The following is a 26,076-nucleotide window of genomic DNA, read 5'->3' on the forward strand; positions in this document are numbered from 1 at the left end:
TTTCTGACTCTTGATGCCAGCATTTGTCTGGTTGAAAGGACTTCCAGGTATCAAGAATCTTTCTCCTGACATTGATAGCTACAGCCTGCGTTCAAGACACCTCTTAATCTCACCTTTGATATATTCAATGGATTGAGCATCTTAGGGCTTCCATTGTAAGACATGGTTGCTGAGTTTTCTTAGGTTTTTAATGCCATGAATGACTGTGGGAAAAGTTTTTTTTTCTGAAACCTCCTTCATTTTTCACTTCCTTTTAAATATGTGAGCACTGGAACTAAACACAGTAATGGTTTTAGTTATGCCACAAAAAGTAATGCCATTTTCTATTTCCGTTCATTATTTCTTTGCCTGTGCATTCAAGAATTGCACTGCCACCCTTAGTTGCTGCTTCACACTACGAGCTCATCTACAGTAGCTTAACTAAAATGATCTTGTCATTATTTCATTCTCAATGCAACTGGGATACATAGCACTGTCTAGAAAAGGTGGCCTCACCTAGGGTAAATTCATGGATGTTAGTAGAATTTACAGAGGTGTACTGAATTTGGGCTGATGGCTTTGTCTTGTACAAAACTGGCAGAAACATCTAATTGTGCCCTAATGATTCTCATCTGGCAGAAAGCCTTGTCCTCATTATTGGTCAAGACAGGTCATCTATGCTCCTAATGGTATCACACCTTTCTCCTGAGTCTCGTACAGGGCATTCCAGAAAAGAACAGATCTTCACAGAGATGTAGATAGAAAATGGAGCTAGAACAGAACCAAAATCCTGTTATTCTGAAATTTCTTCCTTCCACAAAAAAAAAAAAAATCAATAGAGTCCCTTTTATATTGTATTTCTACCCACTGCACTGGAAAGTCCTCTGAATGGGTCCTTCCAAAGCTGTGTGGAGTCTGGGAGAGGCTGTACATTGACTTCAGACCTAATGGGGCCACGTGGGAATGTAGGAACTCCTGGGCCCTCTTCCCTAGATTGTGGTGGATTTGTGGATTTTGCATATGAATCCCAAATTTTGTTCCACGAGGCTCATCTGTAGGAAATGCTGCTATTTACTCAATATTCAAGCAGAGTTCTGTGCTAGGTATCATTAAAATACATTTCTAATTAATCATAATTACAGTCAATAATTACAATCAATATTTACAGTGGTTTTCAAAAGTACATTTCAAAAAAATGCAAATAATCTTAATGGAATTTGTCAGATACACAGTACTTTAGAAGACCAATGCCAATAGCCACAGATTTTCAATGTATTGCTTTAGTTCATCATTATTGAGACTGTGACTGTTCATGCTTTATAACATAATTCATGTTTTCATATCCTTTCTGAATATTTTCTTTTGAACTACGTGTTAAACAAAACAATTTCTCTAACAATTTGAGAAACTGATGGGACAGGCTAAGTTACACTATCCAAGAGATGCTGAGACAGTCCCATAGAAAAAGCTACCTCTTGAAATGACATTTACCAGTACAGTAATTTTAAGTAGATAAATTTATAGAGAAGTATACCTATGCATTATTCTTTGGGGAAACAAACTTAATATATCGTATCTTAAATTTCTAGCCATCATTTTTATTGCAAGACACCTGCATAAAAATAACTTTTATTTCAGGCTACTTCCCCACTACTTGTAGTACCAAATATCTTACGAAATTTCATGAACTATGTCTGTGGTATATAATACCCTTCATTGTTGCCAAATGTGATTTTGAACTATAATTTTGATGAGGAAAAAATACCCTATAAAAATGCCACTTCTAATATGCTATCTTATTATAGCATATAATTATAGCATAGAATTATTTTTAGAATACTATTTCTGTAACTTCAAAATACTAATGTACTGTTTCATCTGTTTATCATGAAAATATTGTTCTTATATAAGTGTCAGGACAAATATTGTGCTCTGTGTGTGGCTAAGGTGTAAATATTCTAGCAGAAGAAAAAAAAATTAATAGCAGAAATAACCACAAAACATATAAAGAGTCACTTATTTTTTAAGAAAATCAAGGTTTCTGTGAGGCATCACAAAATATTAAAATGATTTTTGAATTAATAAAAATATCCTGTAAAAACACGATTCCCATTTTTATATCACTGAATCATAGTAATATGCTAAAATAATTAGAATTGGTTGGGCTTTTGCTGCAAAAAATATGGAGCAGATTCTGTTCTCAGCTCAGTAGGGACAGCCTGAGACAATTCATCTGAAGATAATAAGCCAGATTCACAGCCTATGTAAGTTGTGTAGTTCTACTGATTTCAACCATGTCCTACCAGATTTAAATCAACTGAATATTTGGCTCAATATGTGCAGTCAACAGATTACACCAGTAGCGCTGAGAGCAGAATTTGGCCAAAGGAATTAGGTTGTAAACACAGAAATTAGCAGTGCAATTTAGTATCGTTGTTGGTGGGGGTGGGGGGAGGTCTAGGAAACAAGAATTTGCAGTGGATGAAGACCTGTCTAGTTCTTCAAGTGAGTAGCTCCATGCAACATGAGAACAGAGGACTTTTCACATCTACTAGAAGCCAGAGTGCTGAAGAGAAAGTTACCTGTCTGGCCAGTCATCTGGTTGCTAGGGGAGGCTGTAAGGCTGTTCTGCTCCTCCACTGTTGTGTTGACAGTCCCTTTTAGCCCCTTCTCTTGTACCTGGGCTGTGCATTGGTGAAAATCATTGGTACGATCAACTGGTGCAGAAAAGGCTAAGAGCTGTTCTGTGCCAATGCCTAAAGCAGCTAGGAGGTGGCACTTTGGGTCTTGAAAGCCTCTGGTTCCGGTGATGCCAAGAGAGCTACTCAGTAGAAAATGAGATCCTCCAGGGTAGATGGATGTAAATGTGGGTAAATTCAGACTATGGGTGGCTAAATCATCAGCAATGACAGAAATGTGTAACACGGCTCTACTGTCCTCCAGGTACATAAATTTTACACCAGTGCAACTGTAATGACATAAATAAAGTTACTCCTGATTTAAATGATGAAATTGTTGTTCCCTCCAAACTGCAAAATTAAGACGTTGATAGTATACATGGCTTTCAAAGACTTTCCTTTTTTTTTTGTTTTTTTGTTTGGTTGGTTGGTTGTTTTGGGTTTTTTTTTAAGAGTGGCTGGAGTAAGCAAAATGAATAAAAAGAAAAGTTAGAATTTGGGTCTTCTGGTTTCTTAGTGTCTGCTTAGAAGAATAAGCCATGCCAAGAAAATGGGAATCAGGAAAGTCAAGCAAAGTGTTAGCAATATGGAAATATATCAGCCATCACAAAAAACCACCTTAAGTATAGTGCTCAATGCTAGTCTAACGTAAGTATCTTGTAAAGTACCATAAAGAAGCTGAAATAATTTTTTTCTTAGATTGCAAAACTGTTTAAGATGATTTAACTTACCATAAGAAAAACATGTGGAGGAATGAATCTTCATTTCTGTTTACTAGTGTACAGGGGTTTGGCCATATACACTGTTTTATTCACAGAGCAGGAGTTCAACACTTTCAATTTTAGTTAATTCAAAATGTTTTGACAGTTTAATTTACTATCACTTAAAAGTTTAATCAATCAGACAGTTAGGGGAAGCTGCTCAGCTAGTGTAAATCTTTCTGGTGACGGAGTCATCAAAAAGACATACCAATCACTGCTAAGAATAGGGCCTGTGATATAAAACAAAATATGCTAAACCCTGTAACCAAACAAGTTTAACCATCTGATGCTGCCTGTGATGTCATTTTCAGAACTCTCCCTTTGATTCTGACATCACGAGCAACAGAACTGGCCTTTTAGCAAGTTCACGTGTTGGTTTTAAGTAATCACGTTAAGCTAAGTATGTCCACCAAAAAGGATGTCATTGCAGTATTGGTATTGCAATATACCAACACTGTGGTAACAAGGACTAGATGAAGGAGCATGAAGTTATACTACAACTAATTTATTTTTCATTAAGTTTGGGGGGTTTTGTACTTAAAGAAAGGAAATTGCTATATGCAGTTAAAGAAAGAAGGCTCTTCCAGAAAAGATTATCTATAAGTAGCTATTTCTAATAGCCCAAATATCACTATAATTTACACTGCCTATAGAACATAATATCTTTATCCTGTGAAATTGAGTGTTTTTCATTTTCTCAGTGAACTTTATTTGATTTGTTGATCTTCAGGTATTTACTCACAACAGGCGTACTGCTTTTAATATTTTTTTTCCTTTTCAGCCTCTTACTTTCCTAAATGCATGTAACAGTGTGTACCCTTTGCACTTTCATAACAAACTAAAATAACAGGCAGTGAGATTTTAGAAGTCTAAATTTAGAGTGGAATGGTGATTTGTAATGGAAAAGGTGATTTATAATGTCCTAAGCCAAATAACTATCTGGTCTGACCTATGAGTATTACAATTAAAAACTGAGAGACTTAAACCCCTAATATTAATCATTTATAGAAGTTATTATTTTTAAAGCGGTAAACTTTTCAAATTATTTATTGGAATACTGTCTAGTTATGATGAGATTTTTCAGTGTTTTGTGGCATTAACTTATAAAGGCTTTTCACTATGAAAAGTGACACATTCCGGCAGGAAATTGGTATGCTTAAGAGATATCATTGAGCCCAGTTCTGTGTAACTTGTTTTATTGACTCCTGGTTTACAATATATTCAAATTAGCTTAGATCGCATTTCTTAATGGTCACATGAAAAGGTGTTTTCCTGTAGGAAGTCTCCATAAGAAATCACCTGTAATGACAGAACTGGGCTTCAATTTGCAATTGCTTCTGAGTGCTCACTCCCCAGCAAGTGTTGGTGGAGGTGGCACAAACTGCAGGAAGAGATCTCCCAAGCAGTCAGACTGCTGTGTTGTCACCCTTCCCCATTTCTGTTTTGGTTTCACACAGTCCATCTCCTTGACTTCCGTGTTGTTTTTCCTTTGTTATTTTACCTTTCCCATTTTCTCTCTCCCCTGAGATATCTTTGTACTCTCTCCTATCCTCTCCTCAGTCAAAATCATAATGGGCGACAGAGACATAGTCCCTCAAAATCACCTACCTAGTGGAGGAGCTGAGGACTAGAGAGACTAGCATGAGTACTAGGACACTGAGCCTATTTCTTAACTTCAAATTCTGTATGCTTCATTAGCTGAGGCTCAATTCCTAGTCCACTCTCACTTTGTAGGCTTTGGGGGAACCTTCTTACCTGTGCCCCAAATTGATGTTGGGCTGGGGATAAAAGGCCAAATTATTGCTTGTTGATAGCAGTCTTTAGTTAGGCAAAATGCCCTTTGAACAAATCCAGGGGGGAACCCATGCCTGAGATTGCTGTGGCCTTTGCTAGCTGTACTAGGCAGAGAACTGATTGATTTTTTGAGACGTGCAGGTTTCTGATGCTGACAAATGCTGTGAGACATGATCCTACAATTCTGAGTTATTTCACCGGGTTTATATAACAGTTTTTCCACACTGGATTCAGAGGTCTGACCCAATGACCAGAGTGGGTGCCTCAGTAATGAGTGCAGGATCAGCCATGCTGCCTGTGGTAACATCTTCAGAGCATATTCTAGAACTTAAGTTATCTTGTTTGATCTGTTTAAAATAGTCTACTTCATACAGGTCATTAAGGAAAATTCAGAACAGGAAAGTAGAAGCAAATGAACTTAGAATCCCTATCATAAATGACTGATGGCTTTAAAATATATAGTTATAAAAGTCTTACAAGAAGATCCTCTGATTAATGACTAATAGTAATTAAACTTAGAAAGAGCTGCAGTAAATCCTCTACAATTTTTGCACTTTGGAAACAGTATTGTTTTATTTCATATCACATAAATTTTGTTAAATAGAAGAAACACTGCTTCCCTGGTGCTTTTGTTTTTCCCTCTGGATTGTAGCAATGGAGCACTTGCATGTTGTGTTTGATGCCTTGCATGATGCAGACATGCAATGGCAAGTTCCAGTCTGCATGCTGCTTAATGAATGTTTTCCTTTTCTCTCCTTCCCTGTTATGTGCATACAGAAGACAACTATGTGGAAGGTGGGTGCTTTCTACCTTATTTTCCTAAGCTCTTGTTTTTCCCTTCTGTTTAGTGGGTTTGTTCCCTTCTGCTTAATGTTATAAAAGTACGCATATCATTCAGTACGGTAAGTTGCATTTTTTTACCCGTAAAAGGTATACAAGTTTATTAGATAAGTGTGATTTCTTTTTCCATACAGAACACGAACAAAGCTCCATTTTAATCTTGGCCTTATTGGTGTAATTCCAGAATGTCCCCACTGAAACAATGGGATTTTATTGTATGACTGATACCACTCTTCAAAATCATTCAGGAGATTTGCAGAAGGACTGATTTCTTCTCATGTTCTGTATGAAAAACATTTCAAGAAACTATTTGTTTCATTAGTGTCGAGCATAAATCCTCCTCATAAAAATGTAATGCATGTTAAATACCTATATTTTTTATTGCTTAGGAAAATGGAAAGCACTTTTCTCTTTAATACTACAAATCTTGCTTACTGTATTATCCTTTACAGCACAAAGTTTTAGGAAAAAAGCTTTTCTGTCTAACTTTTCAACATAATGCACTCTGCCTTTTCGACATTGTGAAAGAAGCAGCATGTGATTTTAATAATAATGTTGGTATGTAATTAAGTCCCTTTAAAGAAAGTATGACACAGGGCAGTGGAAACTAAAGCACAATGCCATCTAGCCTGAATATTGGTAAGTATGTCTATTAGCTGGTAAAATATGTTGCGTGCATATATATCATAGTTTTAAAGGTACAGAATATGGTTCACAGATCAGTTATTGCTGGGAATCAATACTGTCTTTTTGCTTATAAGCCAAATGGTGCAGGTGCTTTTTTTATGTACAAGTGCTTTTAAAAGTCTCTCTGGGCTGAACCTTTGCATACTGGATAAACGATTATCTATTTGAACAATGAGTTTATCGATCTAAACTGAGCAATAACTTTATTTTATTTTTTCCAGTACTTTTAAAACTATTTTTAAATCAAGCACTTTGTAGGCTAATTCATACGCAAAGTGGCTGCCCTGGCACGGCTCTGACCCAGGGTCCTGTAGTAAGCCACTGGGGGGCCTGAGTTCATCCAGGATTCAAGTCACCGTGGGCCACTGCCTGCTTCTTCAGTGGCAATTTTCTAAAAAAGCCTGGACGTATCCATTCTGCATTTCTCTATGCTACTGTATACAAGGGCAAAGAGAGGTGCTCAGACTTAGCACATACACAATGCTGTGCAATTTTATTAAAATATATGTTACCAGGAGGAGAAAGATAATTTAAACAATTCTGATGCTTTAATTGTGTGCACTGTCACACACATACATATCAATACAATTTCCTTTTCATTGTAAAATAAAAATGTATTCAACAACACTGGGATAGGAATTCTAACTGAAAAACATAAAAGCCTAGAAATAAGTACCTAATCTTATATTTGATCTGTGCATAAAACTCTTATTGGTGTCAACATGAGTCTCAAATGTGAATTAGGATCAGTATAGCTAGATTAAGGTGGTTCAATTTCATTTTACATATTCATTTATGCACAGCAGTACAAGATAAAGCCTGGATAACAGTTAATCCAGACTTTACCTGGATCTAATTCTTAAAACTGCAACCTTAAATTTATTCCAACACAGGTCTGGATACTTATGCATACATTAAAGTTACAAAGGATGTATATCTAAAGAATGGAAGCATAGAATGTGTATCCAAAGCACAATCTGGAAACCGATCTATAATTTTTCATCCTTGATTTCTGTGATATCTGAGCATCTCTGTAAGTTAGGCTACATAAGAAAACAGAAGGATTTAGTATTCACAGAGTTAAATTTATATATATTGCTGGTATGAAAAGACTACATTTTATTCATTTTACTAAGATTGTGCTAAGGTTGAACATGTTCACTGCAGGTTTACCATGTTTAAATTTTGTTTCGGCCTGTGCTCTGCATGGAACTCACACACCAAATTTTGAAAATATCCTACCTTCATATCTGCTTCCACTATCCCATCCTGTGCCCCTTAACTCTTTCCTCTTGGAGCCAAGTTCAGTATAAAGGTGGAGTGGGTCACACACAAGGTATTCCTACTAAATCTTGAATTTCTAATTCACAAAGAAAAGGCTTTTTTCATTCTGCTTGTGAAGTAATGGTGCACAAATTAATATTTTCTATGTATGGTATGCCTATACATGGTTAGTTAAGGCTAGAACTTTCTATGGCTATCCACTGTGGTATTCTCTATTATAAGCAGACTGTCATTTTGAAAATCTAGCTGTGATTGCTATCATGGTAGCTTTATCTGTATCATTTTAAACCACTCTGTGGATTGCACAGGTACAGTAATGGTAATTCTTCACTCTTCCATAGCCTTCATCCATAGATTGCAAAAATATAAAAATAAGGTAAGTATCATTATGTGCTTTTAGCAACGAAGTGTAAGTAACCTTACTGCTCCACAAATAAAGTAACATACAGAGTCAAACAAAATACAGTGTCTTGAGGACTAGTACTAATTTTTTTAATTGATAGATGTCTGGTTTGAGCAGTGTATTTTTTTTACATTCACTTAGCTTCCTTTTTTAGTTGAACAGCACTGTAAGTGACTTTTAAAATTCAAGTGGTTTCTATGATGTTTTCAAGAGGCACTTCTGCCATTTACAGTTTTTTCAAATTATACAACAATCATGTATTTACAACTGACCAATCTCACATATCATTTTAGCAAAAATAATAGCTATCAAGCAGTGGTAATCTCCTGAAACTAGGCCTTTTGTTTAGGTCCTTATAGCTATAAAGATCATATTTAAATGCAAGCTAGTAAGATATTACCTTCTTTGCATTTCCCTAGAAGACATTACAACGATTTGCTTCATACCTTCTAAGAGCTGAAAGAGCTCACATAAAGTAGCTGCTGAAAGGTCACAATTTTATTAAGGAAAAAGATGTTGTAACGTTACACTAGTTTCACCTGCCCTCTATCGAATACAGTTAAAGCCAAGTCAAAAGTCTGAGATTCCTTACAATAGTACCCAACACAAAAAGTTAAAAGCCAAAAGACAAGTTAAAATATAACATTTAACTTGCCAAAAGATGAGTTAAATAATCACATGAAGAGACTAATACTTCCAGGAGGCCATGCAGGGACATTCAGCATTAAAAGAAGGAAGCTTGACTGTGGGTCTTTATGTTTTCAGCGTGCCTCAGTTGCAGCAACACTTCTAGAGAACGAACACACGTGAAAACATTTCTACTCTTTCACAAGCTGCTAACTGCAGCACAGCTGTGTCATGTTTCCCAAGCAATGCTTAAGTACGCATCCCTTCAGGATCATACTCAGCTTTCATTTACATTGCTGTAAGCCCCAGGTAATCCCACCAGCTGCAGTGCGCTGTATTTGGAAACAGAATCTATTGCACAAGATGTGGGGCACATCAGGCCCTTCAGTTTAACTAAGCATCTAAAAAGGGTGACATTAAAAAGCACTAATTCAGGAAAACCATTGTTAGTCTATTTGGAACATCACTTGAAATTTGGAACTGATAAGATATGAATCCTTTAAGACTGATTGCAGTCGGGAGTATCTTCTTTGAACTCCCCCCAAGTACTATGAGTCATTTGTGCACCTAATTTTCTTTGTGAATTAGAAATCACAGGAACTCTCTAGGAAGTCTGCTTTCCAATAAAGAGCAGGATATTTTATTGCACGCCTTCTTTGTGTGAATTAATTTTAATTAATTGCAAGTAAGAAAATAATGTATGACTTTTTTATAGTTGTTGGAGAAGAGGAACACATTTAACACAAGCAATTAATAGCTTCTAAAATGGATCCTAAAACAGCTAAGTTCAACAAGAATAAGCCTGTTTTTTAAACCAGACATAAAATGTGAAAAACCTCATATTTCTAGAAAAATATTCTCCCTACATCACATTATTGTCAGTGAGAATAAAAGTATCATTTTATTATAATTAATTAAAAAAGCTGAATATTTTTGGTTAAAGAGTAATGAAATTTGGCTCTGGTTGAGTGATTATCATTATGGACATCTGTTTTGAAATGTCACTAGACCTATACTGATGTGATTGGATTTCATCTCACAATACAAATATAAAGCAAAATCTATTTATCACAGATTTATGAAGTAGCTTTAGAAGCTGTCACTTAAATTTTCTTTATTGATATGTATTTTATATTGCATATGTAATAATTTGCCTTCTCTGGAACAAATTCATTCTACTGTCACGTTTCACACAAATAAGGAGACATCCCTTGCATTATCATTTCAATGTGATGAAGAACTTTTATTTAATTACCTGAAATGCTCATTTTTATGAGGGGAAAAAGATCAGACCCAGCCCATTTTTCAGGTTTACACTTCTCCAGGTTTTTAACATCATTTCACAAGCAGAGGACAGGAAGTCCTCCCAGCAAAGTGTTCAAAGCAATATAATCAAAATACGATAAAGACAGATGGAATATTAAAGGAATTGGTTGGATTTGAAAGCATTTTATTATTTTCTGTCATCCCAACTACTGCACAGAAGAAATACACAATAAAGCAGCACCCAGTGTTTGAATTGCAGTTCTGTTACTTGTAGCCCAAAGCATTCCAACCAGTGGTTGAAAAATGCTCTTTGATTTCCCTCTGTGATACAGACATCTCATAGGAAACAGATGCCTGTCACAAAACATTTTTGTCACTGTGACACCACCTTCCCGTGCTCCCTTGTTCATTGCTGACTGTGCTCTTGTTTCCCTTCAAGGTCTGGCGCACCTGATGATGGGCGACCAAGGTATGGGCTCTGTTCCTTTTCCACTCTGCTTTCATTGTTTCTTCTTGTTCTGTAGCTGCTTTGAATCCATCACTGCAAACGATGGGCAAATGCTTGAAAGCTGTCTTTGGCTGCAAATAAACACATGGTTTTAGTCACATCTTTTCTTATTTCATTTTTTTTTTTTGTTTGCTCTGTAAGCTTTTGTCCTTCCTGCCTCCTCAACTACCCCTCTCGCAATATAATAACTGAAAAGAGGTGAGAGAAATAAGAAGGTGATTAAGAAAATTTCATGTATTTATCAAAAAATACAACTATGGGTGATTCTATAAAAGATGAAGCACAAGAGCACTCTTCAGATAGCTTCTGAAAGAAGATATTCAGCTTGTCACATTGTACACATTGAAGAGTCCATTTACATTAATGCATGGCTGATTGGAAATGTGCAGAAAGCATCTGCTCCTGGCTTCTGGAATGCTGAGAGTACAATTTTGCAACGTAACGAAATCAGTGGTTTTTTCCTCGTAACCCATTGTCAATGTTACTTTTGTGTCACTCTTTCTTATCTAAGCATGGGTTATTTCTGTGTTTCTCTGCATGTACATGATTGGAAAAAAATAAACTAAATCCCTACTATGACACTGATTGCATCTCCATTTGTCTACAGACACTTACCTTATACTTTGTCTCTTCATGTTTGGATACTATTGCATTTACATATACTCATGGCTCTTACTGTTGTTTCTCTCCTCTTCTTTATTCTCTTCTTGTCTGGAAATGCTTTCTTCATGGAACCATTTCACCAAATCCATAGGTAAAAGTAAAGGTATTACATGATTTTCTTTATTTTTTAATGCCATCATTATACTTTAATGTATGTATAAGTAATGCAAATAAATGTAAATCTGTTTGCACTGATAACATGAGGTAGGTATATTTTTAAAGTAAATATTTCATGGATATCAAGGTAAGGAGAAGTATGCTAAAGTACAGGCTGACCTTTTTTAAAGTTTGTCTCCTGGTTTTGTGAGAGAGCTTTGGCAGTCATAAAGGAGGCTACAGTTATAGAAAGCATTCAGGATGAAATAACAGCCACGTTTTGAGGTATGCATTTTTCTGTTCTCAAAGAATTGTAGTCTAAAGCACCAGGCACAGAAAAAAGCACGATGTTGTTCAACAGAGACTCTCTGGAGATAATCTGTCCAGGGCCAGTCCACAGCTTGATGTAAGTTGTAAATCTGAATAGCACTGACTTCAGCAAGTCTCTGTCATCAGCTGATCACATTTGCCCTGCGATTTTCCTTGTATATTAATCACTTTGATTATATCTGAGACAAGAATTGGACAAAGGAACGAGGAAGAATGAATGCCAAAGAGAAGTGTGGGGTTTTTTTCAGAATTTTTTACTCTTTTTTGTTTCTTTATGTAAAGAATACCAGCCATGTTTACTTTCTTTCTCCTGGAGGGAACATGTGCAGTAGGGTCAAGACTTTTCTTGTATAAATAAACACCAGGTTTTGCTATGAGGATACTTGTTCACAGACATCACATAAATATATTTTTATGATAAGAAGCTGTCATTAAAAGCCATTAAATCTGTGTTACACATGATGAATAATACAGTTCTATTAATCTTAAGCATTTGTCAGAGTGTGTCTACTCTTAGTCTAAATCAGAAATACAATCTGCATGGTCATGCTTGGCTAACTAGTTACATTAGAAACAACCTTCTGCGTTCCTTGGTGTCTTGGCTGATTTAGTCTCTCTACACCTAGAAAGATCATGTGATGGAAAGACTGTAATTACAAACCTGTAGTGTCTCATTCCTCTTCATATGAGACTCTCTGGAGAGACGGTGTACCTGATTATAGGTGGGATACTATTTAAAGGGTGATGTGTGTTCTGGAGCTGTAAATCTTCTTGCTTAGGAAAAGTTTTAAGCAAGTAGAATGAAAAACGGTCTACTGATTTCTTTGTTTTACAGGATTGTTTTGTTTGTTGGATGGCTGATCTTTGTTGTGGTTTTCTTAACAGTACCTTGTATGTATGACTTCCTTATTACGTATTATTACTGTCTTATTCCTTAATGGTAGATGTCTTGGCTGGAGTTACCTTAAAACGACATTTTATAGTAACCGAACATTGACATTGTAGATCATTTCTATTAATATTCAGGAATTCTTTTTCTTGTTTATTCTATACACAGAATACATGATGTACTATGTACAACACTGAAGGGTTTTTTGTGTAAAAGGATGAAAACATAAATATTATTAATATATATTATGATTAGTAGTTGATCTGGAAAACAGATTTTAGCAAAACAAAAACTATTGTGCAATAGTTAGACATTTATACTTTAATTTTAAAAGGTTTAACAATTATATTCACAAAAAAATGACCTTGGATATATTAGCTACATTAATGTTTAATGATGTGCCATGTGACATAATTTAAACACCAGTCACCAGTCATCTAATCATTTGACTACATTTTTCTTTTCACATTTTAATTTTTTATTAGATTTATCCAGTTTATATGGGAATACTGACTACTTTACTGTGTTTTGATAATCACAATATTTCTTCTGCAAATATAACAGTGTATATTTGTTCAAGTGGATGGAAAGGGTTTATATGAATACAAACTCCAGCCTTGTGTAACAGAAAATATCTCTCGATGTCAAACTATATCCTTAATCAGAGGAAAATGGCATCATTTTATTGACTGTCCTGAAACTACACTAATATCCGCTATTGAAACATGTGACCTTGAAACAGTTGTGATAACACACATTCATAACACATGACAATAAAACAAAAAGTAGGAGGGCGATGGAAAGGAATGAAAGGACAAAAGAGGAGCTCAGCATTGAATTCATTTGCACCTATTTCAGTCTTTCATTATAAGTTCAATTCCTTTAGAGGTAGGTAAGGTCAGTAACAAAAGTGATTGCAAAATTCTGATTATATCATGAATTATTCTTATTTTGGAAATATAAGCAATAAAAAATTTTTAAGAAGCTTTACTATGTAATTCGTCCTGAAGAGTATAAATGGCTGAAGAACCACCATCTTCTTTAATTGTGTAGATATTCTTTGGGATACTGGAAAAGGAAAAAAAACCAATGTACCTTCACAATTAGGACAGAATGTTGACAGGGCAGGGACCTGGTGTTGACAGAGGAAGGAGGGGTGAGGCAGCCTTTCCAAGAGGGCAAGCAATGCAAAATCCAGTACGATCTCACCGGACACACCTGCTATTTGTCATTTAGATGTAAATATAAATTGGGATACTCTGGATAATTTCCCCACAAAGATTGTATTGAAGCTTTATCAATATTAACAAGGCTGTCACTGTCCCTTAGAGAAAGGCAGAGGTAGAGCTCAGAAGATATCACGGTGCTGAGACATCTGTTAGTAATCCAGGTCATATAACTCAATCTAGTTACAAAACCAGCTGACATAAAGGAGGATATAACATAAAGCTGAGAGCCTATATAGAAGTTTGTCTTATAACTTTAGAGCTATACAAAACTTGTTTCCTATTCCATTACTCCTTGCAGATGCTAAGCCTAATTCTAGCAAGAGCTCAAGCTTTTAGTTGTACTGGCATTCGTTTATTTTCTGATAAGCATCATATATGTTCAGAAATACTTAGGAATTCCTTTTTTTTTGCCTGGAAATCACCTACCTGTATACAACTTTAGCAGTAGAGTTGTTGCAGATGTAGTGGAGAAAAGACATAAGCAAGGCAAGGTTTGTAAATGGGGTTCATGTTTTTACTAGACCACTTGAATATGCTACTCAGAGCAATTGTTTGAATTCAAAGCAAACCTTGAAGTCTGCTGCTCATAACAGACATGGAAAAGGATTTGTTTGCCCAAATAAATTTGGCTCAAACAAATTTTGTCTGCTTTCTCCAACTATTGTATGTGGTCTAATAAAACTACCATTTCCATCTATAGGCCTTACTTGTCAAAAGTTAGTACCTCTTGGATTTCCCATGCAGAATTATTTTGTGATGAATAGTAATACAATTAATCTTACATGGCAACTAATGTAAAACACTTTGTTTATTTTTTCCACAAAATTCCTCTTCTCCTTTTCATTTTCTTTTGATGAGCAATGAAAGGGATTTATAATTTAGTTACTATAACATAGTGACATGTATTACTTCCTTTTTATGTTGCAGTTCTCTTAAGCCTATACATATTTTTACCTATAGTTTATTTCTATGTAAACAACCTACTTTTGACTATATATATTACTCATTTTATACCTAAAGACTATGTTCATACTCCTATTACTTTAGAGATTATATACAGCTTTAAATCGTACGTGTGTCACTCGAGTCCATAACAAACTGTTAAATGATATCTAGCTGAGCAATAAGTGTTTCTACCAAAAGATTGATTGTACAACTGCAATTTATTGTATTAGATTACACGCTTTTGATGTGCTGATCTTTGGTATACTGTGTATAAATACTGAAGAAAGACTTCAGAACGTCAGTTTATGTATGTGTCAACTTCCTTGCCAAAACAAGGCAAGTTTTGTATTGCACAAGCTGTCATACAATATCTGTAAAACCAGAGTGACTCTACTGGGTATTTGTAAGAGCAGAATTTGGTTAATTATCAATCACAACAAAAATACAGCACTGAAAAAAAAAAGTAATTTAAATAACTCTTTAAACAATCATGAGCATTAAAATGGTATGTTATAGCTAAGTAATTATGTAGTGCTTGTGTCATGCAACACAAATATTACCTTGTGCTAGTAACCTCCCCTAACATCAAATTATGTGGAATTCAGTCATTAACCTCAATGCAACCACGAGTTCATCTTATTGTGACAACTTTCATTTTTCCTCTGTTTTCAAAGTACTAAAATAGTTTTGGCCTCTTACACTCTCTGAACCTCCTGAGATTGTTGAAAAGCCTATCCTCATCTGCTTTTGTGTGTGCTGCTTCAAAGTGGGTCTGAAAGCCACACATCCTCCAGCCTTCCTTGGCCTGAGCCACCAATAGTCCAGAAACTGTCTAAATGCTTTGGTACAGCACTGAGCTCTAGCACAGCTTATTATTTTTGGCTTGGTGCCCTCTTGACATGGATTCAATTACATGCCCTCTCAACTGCAGCTGGCTTTTGCCTGGCAAGCGCAAAACATGGACAGAGAGCTTGCTTGACTCTCTGTACTTGTTCACATAGTTATATATGCTAGGTGATTGGTTTGATTATTTGAAAGACTCACTGCTAGAATTGAACTGAGTTAATTTGGGAGTTTTACACAGAATGAGGTTGCCAAGCTTGGGTAACTGAAATTATTTCTAAGTGACATTACAGCAGAAGAATAGATAACCTACATTTCTCTGCTCAATCTCATAGTTGCTTCTACTGATTAAAAAACCAAATCATTAATGTTTAAAAATTTATCCTCCGTTTAACAGGGCCCTAACATTCTGTCAGTCTTGTATAATTTACAAAATGGTCAACACAACCGTTTTAAAATATTCTATATAAAATTTACCTGATTCTTTTTTTTTAATGAGAATTACCTTTTTAAAGAAATTAAGGAACGTTAAACATAAAGCTCTTCAAAGTGCTCCAAAGAGCAGTAACTACACATCACATCTGTTCTATAGTGACTTTTTTTTTCTAAAGAACCTCATCAGTATAGTTAAATAGCGGCTGATGTTCACAAAAAATATTGCAATTAAGTTCTTGTGTGTGACCCACGCACCTATGCCTACAGATATGTGTTCCAATAAACATTTATACTATCTTTATATTTTTCTGGTTAATCTGTTCAAATTTTTGTTCAATATCATAATGAACTAGACATTAAATGTTTTAATCAGAAGGGTGATATCTTTATATATTTAAAAGTTGTGGTGCATTGAAACAAATAATTTACTTGCACTTCAGTGAGTGACTCCTAGCAAGCCTAGGCATTTGGAGCTGCAGATTCATCGTTATCCTGAAATGTGATCAATTAATGTTCCCTAAGGAGAAAAATGCAGCAGAACATGACTGTTGAAGAAGTTTTCTGTCTAAAGTACATGGCTCAGAAGAAATCCATCAATATCAGGACTAGAAATGCAAATTCTGTCTTGAGACACATATGCACAAAGTTATATCTGAGATAGCTGATTCCTAATCAGCAGTATGAAAAGAAATTTTAAGGACCTGCCGTAAATATCAAGAAAACTATATGAAGAAAAGGGAACACATTTATTTTAAAAATGTTCTTTTTCTGACGTAAGTCACCATGTGATAATGTCCAATCCATGCCATGTGTTCTAGTACCTTTCCACCACCAAAATAAAACATTTACCGTATTCTGAATCATTCTGATGTCACTCAGAATTATCATGTACCATATACACATATGTATATGTGTCATAGGTCTCCTGTGGATTCAGAGGAAAGAAAATAAATGTGGAACTACGAGGGATTTTATGTAAAAAAAGTGTTATATTTGCAACAGTGTAGATTTCTGCTGTGTACAGAAAGCATTGTAGTATAAGACAGTAAATATTTAAGGTTTTGGCTCCCTCGACACTAGGCTCCGCTTCTGAGCATAGATGGGTATGCTGACAGAGAGCCTTTCAAAATAATATTAAAGCTCTTTCAAGATGAAAGACATATATTTCAGGCCCAAAAGTAGGTGGGGCTTTATTGAGGATGGGAAACAGTAAGGCTGTCACTCTGACGAGGTAAAAAAAAAATCTTGAGCAGGTAAGCAATGAAGAAATAGGAAAACTAGGCATTTCTTCCTTAAAAGAAACATTTATTTCTATGCATATATAAATATACATAGCAAATGAGTATTAAAAGCTGCAGCAAACTGTATCTTTTTCACAAAATTAAATTCCATGAGAGTTTCATACAAATTTCTTAGGCATTTACAACAAAACAGAGATTTCAGAGAGGTATATTCCTTGGTTATCCTGTAGAATGTCCTGGAACCTTCTTTACACCTTCTTTTAATATCTGATGACACTACTGAGCCAAATACATTGTTAGAGTGACACTAAGGATTACAGCTTCAATCTAGGGTTGCACTACAGCTAAGATTTTCCTAGGATAAAATTCAGTCCTTTTGAAATCTGCAAAAGCAGCCAAACAAATCAGCCCAACAGGCTCTAATTTATATTATTTCAGTGAAAACCACAAATAATTGGAGATTATTGTACATCTCACTTATAGCAGAAGTCTCAACTGACTTTAACATTAATCCAATCAGAATCATGCTCAGTGGAGTTTCACCACTTAAGTGGAAAGAAATCAGAGCCCTAGGGAGGAATATTTTCAAAAATCTCTAAGATTTCTCTACTTGCAAGCTTATTAAATCCAGGAGTAAACTTTATCACAATTTCTAAAGAAACTAAATTTAATGAAAGTGAAGAACTCTTAAGAAAACCACCCTAAAATTATACTGATATAACTGAAAATGTGGGCAATGTTCTCTAAATGCACAGCATAACGATATCTTTCCAAGAAGAATGACTTCCTGCAAAAGAGTTGAAAAAGACATTTAGTCTGGTCAGAATTGATTGTTCTTGTAGAAGTAAGAACACTGCGTACAAAATTTTTAACCTGCTCTTTAACTCTACAGTAATTTTCTATGGCTGTAATAATATGCCAAGTTATGTGGAAACAACAAAAATTTGAATTATCCAGTCTCCTTTAAAATCTTTTAATTAAACAATATAATTTGCACCAATACTAGTAATATGTGTCTCTCCTGGTATTCAAAGCCTTCTATAACCCTGTCATTCTTAATTGCTTCAAGGTAGCTTTCTATCTTCACTTCAGGGACCACCCAGAGCAATTAAGTATCAGTAGAACAGTGAAACTGTGCAATGAACTGGGAAATTCAGAAGCACAAAGGAGAAAACTTTCATAGGAACTGAGCCTGGATGATGGACCATGGACTTTGCTATGAAATTCCACCTTTACCATTCTTTTAATGGTTTTCACACATACCCACCTGTTATCCAGATATCTTTTTTCCAGGCTTGGGAAGAAAGGAAAGCAATTGAGTCTCTTTATTGAATTCATTTACTCTAGTGAAAGAAGTAATTTTTTCCCCACTTACAACAGCTATATTTTGTTGTTGTTTTTGTTTGTTTTTTTTTTTCCCTGTTGGCACCCACTTACACTAATTTTCTGATCAGCACACCATTTAATTTAAAGCTTGTTTTTGTAACTTGCTAATGTGATTTAGAGATTCTGGTACATCTAGTTGACTGCTTAAAGTAGACATTTGTTCATTAAAGAAGGAAAACATCTGGATAACAAGAGGCTACCAGAGAAACTGGTAGACCACACCTGGCACTGTTGGCATCACTGCATTGATTTGAGTAGCCTCTTTATATTGGGGGTGGGGGGAAATAAAAGCAGCTGGGTCTAATCCCTTTCATCTGCCTTTGCATGTTCTTCAGACAGAGAAGAGGCTGCCTAAAAAGCAAAATTCAGCAGTGAGTATAAGTCTGTAAATTTTTCACTGGAGTTACCCTTAGTTAATAGGTCTGTCCTGCATTTCATATCATGTGCCATTGTAATCCCATTGTCAGAAGGGCTATCCACCCAAAGGAAAGGAGGCTAAATATCTTCCTGTGACCATTAATATCCTGCTTCTGGAGTATAACTGTTAGCTAAAAACCCTCAGAAATTGATTCCTGATGCCAGCTACCTTGGTAATTATGTGACCCTGCTCCCACTCAACAGTAACATCTCTCTCTAGGATTAAAAATTAGAAATAATTTACCTGATTTCCCACTTCATTGAACCTGAATATCTTTATTAGGAAGAACTCGGTTTATATCAAAAAGGTGTCAGATAAATTCTTTCCATCTCAGAAAAAGGGCATCGTAGACATTTTGCTGATAATACAAGCTGGTCCTTTGATTTTCTCAGTTAATGGCTTTGCCTAACATTTTGGTCTTACAAGGTACTATTTGCACAAGTCGGTAAGAAATATTCAAAAAAATCACCAAGCTCAGTTATAGGCAAATCACTTTTGAAAACTATGTTTGTATGCATATGAGATACTTAATGTTGTGATTTGACTATTGAACCTGTGCAAAACAAAGCGTAAATGAGTTTTAGAGCCAAATGCCTCTTTGACAATGCTGTTTTCAGTATGAATGATGTGTCATTTAAATGGATTTTTCATATTATCTGTATTAACTGCAGCTACTAACTAGTTGTTATGTAGTTTTCAATTTTAGAAGAGTTATTTGGGTGTAAGTACATTGAACTGTAACACTGGTATATGTTTACATCATCACAAAGATGATGTGAGAGTTCAAAAAAATTCTGATTCTGTTTTATATTAATCTTTATACACCTGAACATCCCCAGATCACTGTGGTACAAGTACTGAACTGGTGCTCTCATTTCACCTGAATACTTATGCAAACTATAAATTTTGCAGGTATGCCTCAAGGTGCTTTCATGATTGTGAACCTTCAAACACATATAAATACAGCTGTGTCTGCGTGAGTCATGAACTGATTTTTTTGGTGTCCTTAGCAGACTTTTCAGCCATATAGGTCTCTGCAATAAATTATTCAAATAAGGATACTGTCCATGACTGTAACTGTATTATAAGCTTTGGAAGAAAATTTAGAATTCAGAAAAGAATCATATAAAAGTACCGAAGTGCAATATTGGAGCAGCAAAAGTAAACTTGGAAATTGGTAATTTTATGAGATTCTTGTACACTACAACATATTTATCTGTATAGGATTGGTATGTTCATACATATCCATACACCCTATATTAGACAGAGGAAAAGATCTATGGCAAACATGTATTCTGAACATTACCTAAAGCCACTTGAGTCCCACTGTTAGTCTACTGCTACGTACCCCCTCAGAGCAAAGAAGGGAGCTGTTTAGACTACTGTGAAGAGGATATATTTCTGTATTCCTATTGAAAATATTGAGAAGCACTGAATACATAGAGTAAAACACAGTCAGTCATTCACAATTCTAAAGGACAAATTCCTCAACAATTTTTAATAGCATATACACATTTAACATACATACATGTAGCTGTGTTCAGGACATAGGCACATACGCAGATAAATAGAAATGCCCTGAGGCATTCAGTTCTGCTATACTTCATCAGTTTACCTCTCAGAAATGCCACTATCTCAAGTTTTCTATAATGACAAATATGTAATAAAAATGACTGATCTGTCTGCATCCATAAATCACTATTATGTGTCATTTATTCTCTCTTCCAGGAAAACACATGTATTTGATATTTATTCATTGTTCTAAAATAGATGAGAGAGCTATGCCTTGTGTTGTCCCTGAAATAGATAGTCTTGTTAAAAAAAACAGGTTTTTGAAAGTTCTGCATTTATTGAGCTGTTATAAAAGTAATACAAAAATGTAATTAATATTTTCATTTTCAGAACACCTAGAAGATCTGTATATCAGCCCTATAGCTTTTAATATGTACATATAACTCTCAGAAATGTACATATATCTAGGTCATGCTAATTACCCACCTTGGGAGGCAAGAATGTGCCTATACTTCTCTACCTAGTCGGCATACTCTTGAGACCCAAGTCAGAAGAGCAGGCTTCAGAAAGTCTAAAAATACATTTCCTAGGTTCTTAGCTGTTAAACTGCTTAAAGAGGAGGTCTCTCATGTACTAGCTGACAGCCTGTAATTTGTATTATGCAGGAAATAAGACTAGATAATAAAAAACAACCTTTCTGGCCTTGAAGCCTATGAATCACACGTAATAGAGAAATTACTGTGGTAACACGTAAAAAAATTGTCAGACTATAAAAACAGCTGCCTCAGTTTTATTTTACTAGGGATAATTTTATTGTATTTTTTGTGTAGATGGAATTAGGTATCAATGAGTCCCCCAAAACACCAAGTCAAGCCCTAATGCTCCTTATGGACTAACTGGAAAAACCGTTCAAAGCATTCCCTTAAGTCAGAATGTAACATGAAAACTGAAACATCTTCATGGAAAAGCCTCAAACATGTATGGGAGTGTGAATCAAAAGGAGATTAATCTTTCTCAAAGTTCAACATTTTGCTGTGATGATTTATTTTGAATACTTTAAATTGAATGCTACAGTTAAACAATCTCATTTTCAGGAATGTTATGCTGTTCAGTATTTTTGTTCTATATAGACTCTCATAACACATTTACAACAGGATATGGGAGTCTTCCAGTTATAAAGTAAGAAAGGAGGTTGCCATGTTATACAGCAATTGCTACACCAGATAAAGCTGGGCAAAACATTTTTGTGAATTATTTGTGCAGCAAAATTGGAGCTTTTAATTTTTGCTCTTTGATACAGGGGAAAATGCTTATACAAAGCTGACAAAGTCAATGAGGAACAGAAATTGTGATCTAATCAAGAAAATTTTATAAACCAGAGGCTAAAGCTGTCCCATAAGAGTTCTCTGAATTAGGCAGAAGAAAGATTCAAACCCCTAAGACCCAGAGTTTTAATTTAAAGACTGAACCCAGTGTTCTAATATTTAGTTTCTCTTTGAACCTCACCATTCAAGTATATATTCACTGTGAGTTAAGTAGTCTTCTTTAGTTGCCATATGCTCACACAAAAGGATAGGATGGAATCATAGACTACTTCAGTGAAGGACTATTATTATTATTCTACATCAGAATTATCTTTATTCATGAAGACTTCAAAAATTCTCTTAATCTTCAGTTTTACTGCAGCCAGGAAAAGATCCTGTTATTTGCTAAAATTCAAGAAGACAAATGGGAGTTTGTAGTTTCTCCCTGAACATATGAAAAAAATGGGGGGGTTATTTAATTCAGTGAAGTTACAATATTTCTAGTTTAAAAGAATTCCAATGTTGACTATCAGAGAGTAGGAGGAAAGCCAATTGTTGAGGTGTATCTTCTGCATCATTACTGATGTTCAGTTTCCCACCTTGTAGACAAACAGACATTGGGTTATTAACATCCTATTATTGATTGATAATTTATTAATACAACATGTGAAATATATGTACAAACAGCTGAATATGTGCCACGGGGGAGAATACAATAGCATATTCACTTGGATGGGGAAAAAAGTCTGTGCTACAATTTTTTTTTATTATTATTTTATGTGCTAATTATTCAATATATAACATGGAAGCATCTCTGTGCATAGTAAGCAGGAGGCTTCTCTTTCACCACATCTATCCTCAGTTTCTAATCTGCCTCTGCATGCTTAACGAAGCTGGAACTTATACACCCATCAGTACACTTGCTCTGTGGGGAAAAGCCATAGGGAAGTGGGAAACTAGACATTCATTCTGCTCGCATAAGGAAAAGCTGAATGCTATTTTTTGGTATCTTTGGATGGTGTTCAAACTGTACTGGTGCTGCACAGAGGAACAGGTTTCAAATACGCCCGTAGCTCCTCCTGTGCTCCTGCATGGTGAGCGTGGGACTTCAGAAGCTCTGCAAGCAGCTTCCTGCTTGGGCTCAGTGTCATCCCTCGGAACTGGCAGCGTCTGATATTTTCAGATAATTAATTTAGTAGAAGTGTTTGAGAATAGGGCATATTGAAATGTCACTACAAGGATGCTATCATGTTTTTGAAGGCTGATATAGAGTAATTGACAAGGGGGGAAAAAAAAAATCAAACCCCAAACCCTCTGGCAGTTATAATTAAATCGTTATGTATAATGTATATTGGATTATAATATTCACCTTCACATAAATGAGTCAATGGGAGGAGAAAAAACAATCTGTTTTCCTTTATATTTACAATATATTATATATTTATTTTATCTTGTGTTGCCTCTGTTTTCTAAGAGTCTTTGTTTAGCAGGAGAACTGTTGAAGCCCTGATGCGTTCATGGTTGCAAAATGTCTGTCATTATGCTGAAGGACAGAGGAAAACCTAATTGGCAGTTAAAGCATGAACTTTCTATACCTTGAAGTATGGTTCTCAATGACTATTTTGCCCTTAGTGCATCTGCTGACAGTTTCAGCAGATGTTTGAGTATCGGTGAAGTGTGGTCATGACTGTTGACATGCCCAGGCATGTTATTTGTGCTGAAAAAACAGCTTTCCAGTACTCCAGAACTGCTATATCTTTGATTCAAAATCTAGATTAATTTATTTTTAAGAGCTCTGCATGGAGCCCCTCTGATTGCTTCAGTGTTTGAGCTTATTGTAGGGGTTTTGTCTGTAAGTAGGCACTAAGAATAAAACCAAGCAGACGGTAGTGCCAATCAGGATGGTTTGGGAAGAGAAACTTATCAGTGATAACACAAAGCAAAAAAGGAAGAGGAAACTTTGAACATTGTTGCTGGGTAAATTTCCTAATTTTGTTACCTAAATTAGCATTATTTTTTGCTGGATTTCAGTTTTCTTTAGAAGCTATACCAGTTGTATTTGGGCTGTTTTTCCTTCTGCCTTATTTTGTGTGTGTTTTGTTTTGTTTGTTTGTTTGTTTGTTTGTTTTAACTAAAACGGGTAATGAACAGGGTTTCTGTGGTCTAAGAACAAAGCCACTGCCTTTTTGGAGACAGATAAAATATTAATTGTATTACAGGTGCACTTAATTATCGTGCACTGAAGGTGTTCAGTTTTCCTATGATCAAGGCAGTAGCATGAATATGGACTGAGAGAAAGGTTTTTTTCTTGTGCTAAGTAGAAACCTCAAATAATATTAAAAGGGTGAGTAAAGCTGACTGTGACTTCACTAAAACTTCATGCATCTCTTGTCCCTCCTGTTTCCTGAAGGACAGTGTTTTTCATTATATTGTGAAAATTTATCTTTCTTTTGTGAAGTGCTTTGCTAATTAAATACATTTAGCACCTGTGAGATGCTTGCAGTGTGGGAGGACAGTGACTTTTGGTAAAGGTAGTAAGAGCAGCCTGTTCTGGGTTACTGTGTTCAAAACTTTCCCCTGAAAAGCTAAGGCATCAAGTAGAAAACTCCATGGGCAAACTTCAGTAGCCTGACATTTAAATCTGTTTCTAGATGAATTTGAAAACTACCTGTGTCTGTGAAGTTTCAATGAAGCCAGGAAGGCTCTGAAGAGCTATAGAAATATAGGCATAAAAGATGTTATTATTCCATTCTTTTCTCCTACTGTCTGCATCTCCCCGCTGCTAGGAGAAAGGTAAGGTAACTGCTTCAAAAACTTTAAAACACCATAGCTATTTCCTGCAAAGTATTTTCTCCTAGGACCAACTGTTCTAGTATTCAATAGGCTCAGACAAACCTTTAATAAAACCAACCACCCGACCACATTTATATTGCAAGGGTCAGGAAGGGGATGAGAAGTTTAGAAAATGGGAAGTGGAAAGAGCTGTCAGTGTGGGAGTGGACCGCAATTTAGAAGTGCAAAACCCAGACCTGGCAATCCTTTGGCATCACAAGGTCCTTGCTTGGCTTGAGAGCATAGAGAAAACTGCCTGAGAGACCTGGAAGACATGCCTAATGCAAGCTATCTAGTTGTTCATTTAATCTTTAAAAAGAAGAACTGTGCTTATGCATTTCTGTCACTTTTGATGTGTGATCAGAGTTCAACAATGCTATATTTTTGTCAAAGACATTTCAACTCCGACACTTTCATATCTTCAATTTTCATAATTGGTTTGATAACAAAATTACTTATATTAAGTTCATGACAACATTTTTTTGAGAGAAAAAATCTTCTTTCAACCATCCTCCTCTCCTCATTACTGTATTTTAACTCATATCTCTGAAAGTAATATTAAATATTTTGGCTATAGGCTTGATTTGATCATCACCTGTACATCAGCAAAGAATCTTTTCAAATACAGTAAATTAAATAGAGCTGTGTGTACTTTAGCATACGTGCTTTCAGACCAGTTGAGAAGAAGGATGTTGTGAAGTAGACCTATATCAAGAGAGGAAAGCTAATGAAGACAAAAACCCAAGACCTCTAGGTCTTAAGCAGAGGTCTGTGATATTTACCTAGGATTAGGTCCATGGGCAAAACTAAGTAGCAGAATGGTATCATGTGATCCAAAGAGTTCATAGTGGTGGCAAAAGAAGTAAGAAATAAGCATAAGAAGGCATAAGAAAGGTGAAAGAATTTACTATGTTTGCCTCTAAAATAAGCAAGCTGAAAGAGTCAAAAACAGTTTTATCTCATCCCTTTACACCACTGACTTGTAAACAGAGTTTCTGTCTATTTCCACCAAAATTTTCATAAGGTTTTGTGTGGCTTAGTCTTAAATAAATAGTTGAAATAATCTCCAAATGTCCAAAACATAAATATTTAGGGATAGCTTTTTAAAATTATGAAGGTACCTAAC

The 26,076-nt window shown here is 35.4% G+C and overlaps 1 protein-coding gene across 21 annotated transcripts in view; it reads left to right on the forward strand.

Moving 5' to 3' along the window:
• NRXN1 (neurexin 1) overlaps window positions 1-26,076 on the forward strand; it is a 725,925-nt gene that overhangs the window by 77,323 nt on the left and 622,526 nt on the right. For 13 of the 21 annotated variants that reach the window (XM_087774526.1, XM_087774528.1, XM_087774537.1 and 10 more), the window contains exons 3-4: window positions 5,990-6,007; window positions 10,759-10,788. The exons of 5 other annotated variants lie outside the window; for them this stretch is intronic. In XM_087774526.1, the coding sequence (XP_087630652.1) occupies window positions 5,990-6,007; window positions 10,759-10,788 (48 nt within the window). The remainder of the gene's footprint in view (window positions 1-5,989; window positions 6,008-10,758; window positions 10,789-26,076) is intronic. 3 more of the 21 variants (XM_087774529.1, XM_087774544.1, XM_087774533.1) reach the window with 2 other exon arrangements.

Source organism: Nipponia nippon, unplaced genomic scaffold (assembly GCF_047370975.1).
Source record: "Nipponia nippon isolate SJK-2023a ecotype South Korea unplaced genomic scaffold, ASM4737097v1 scaffold_4, whole genome shotgun sequence".
NCBI classification, from domain to species: domain Eukaryota; kingdom Metazoa; phylum Chordata; class Aves; order Pelecaniformes; family Threskiornithidae; genus Nipponia; species Nipponia nippon.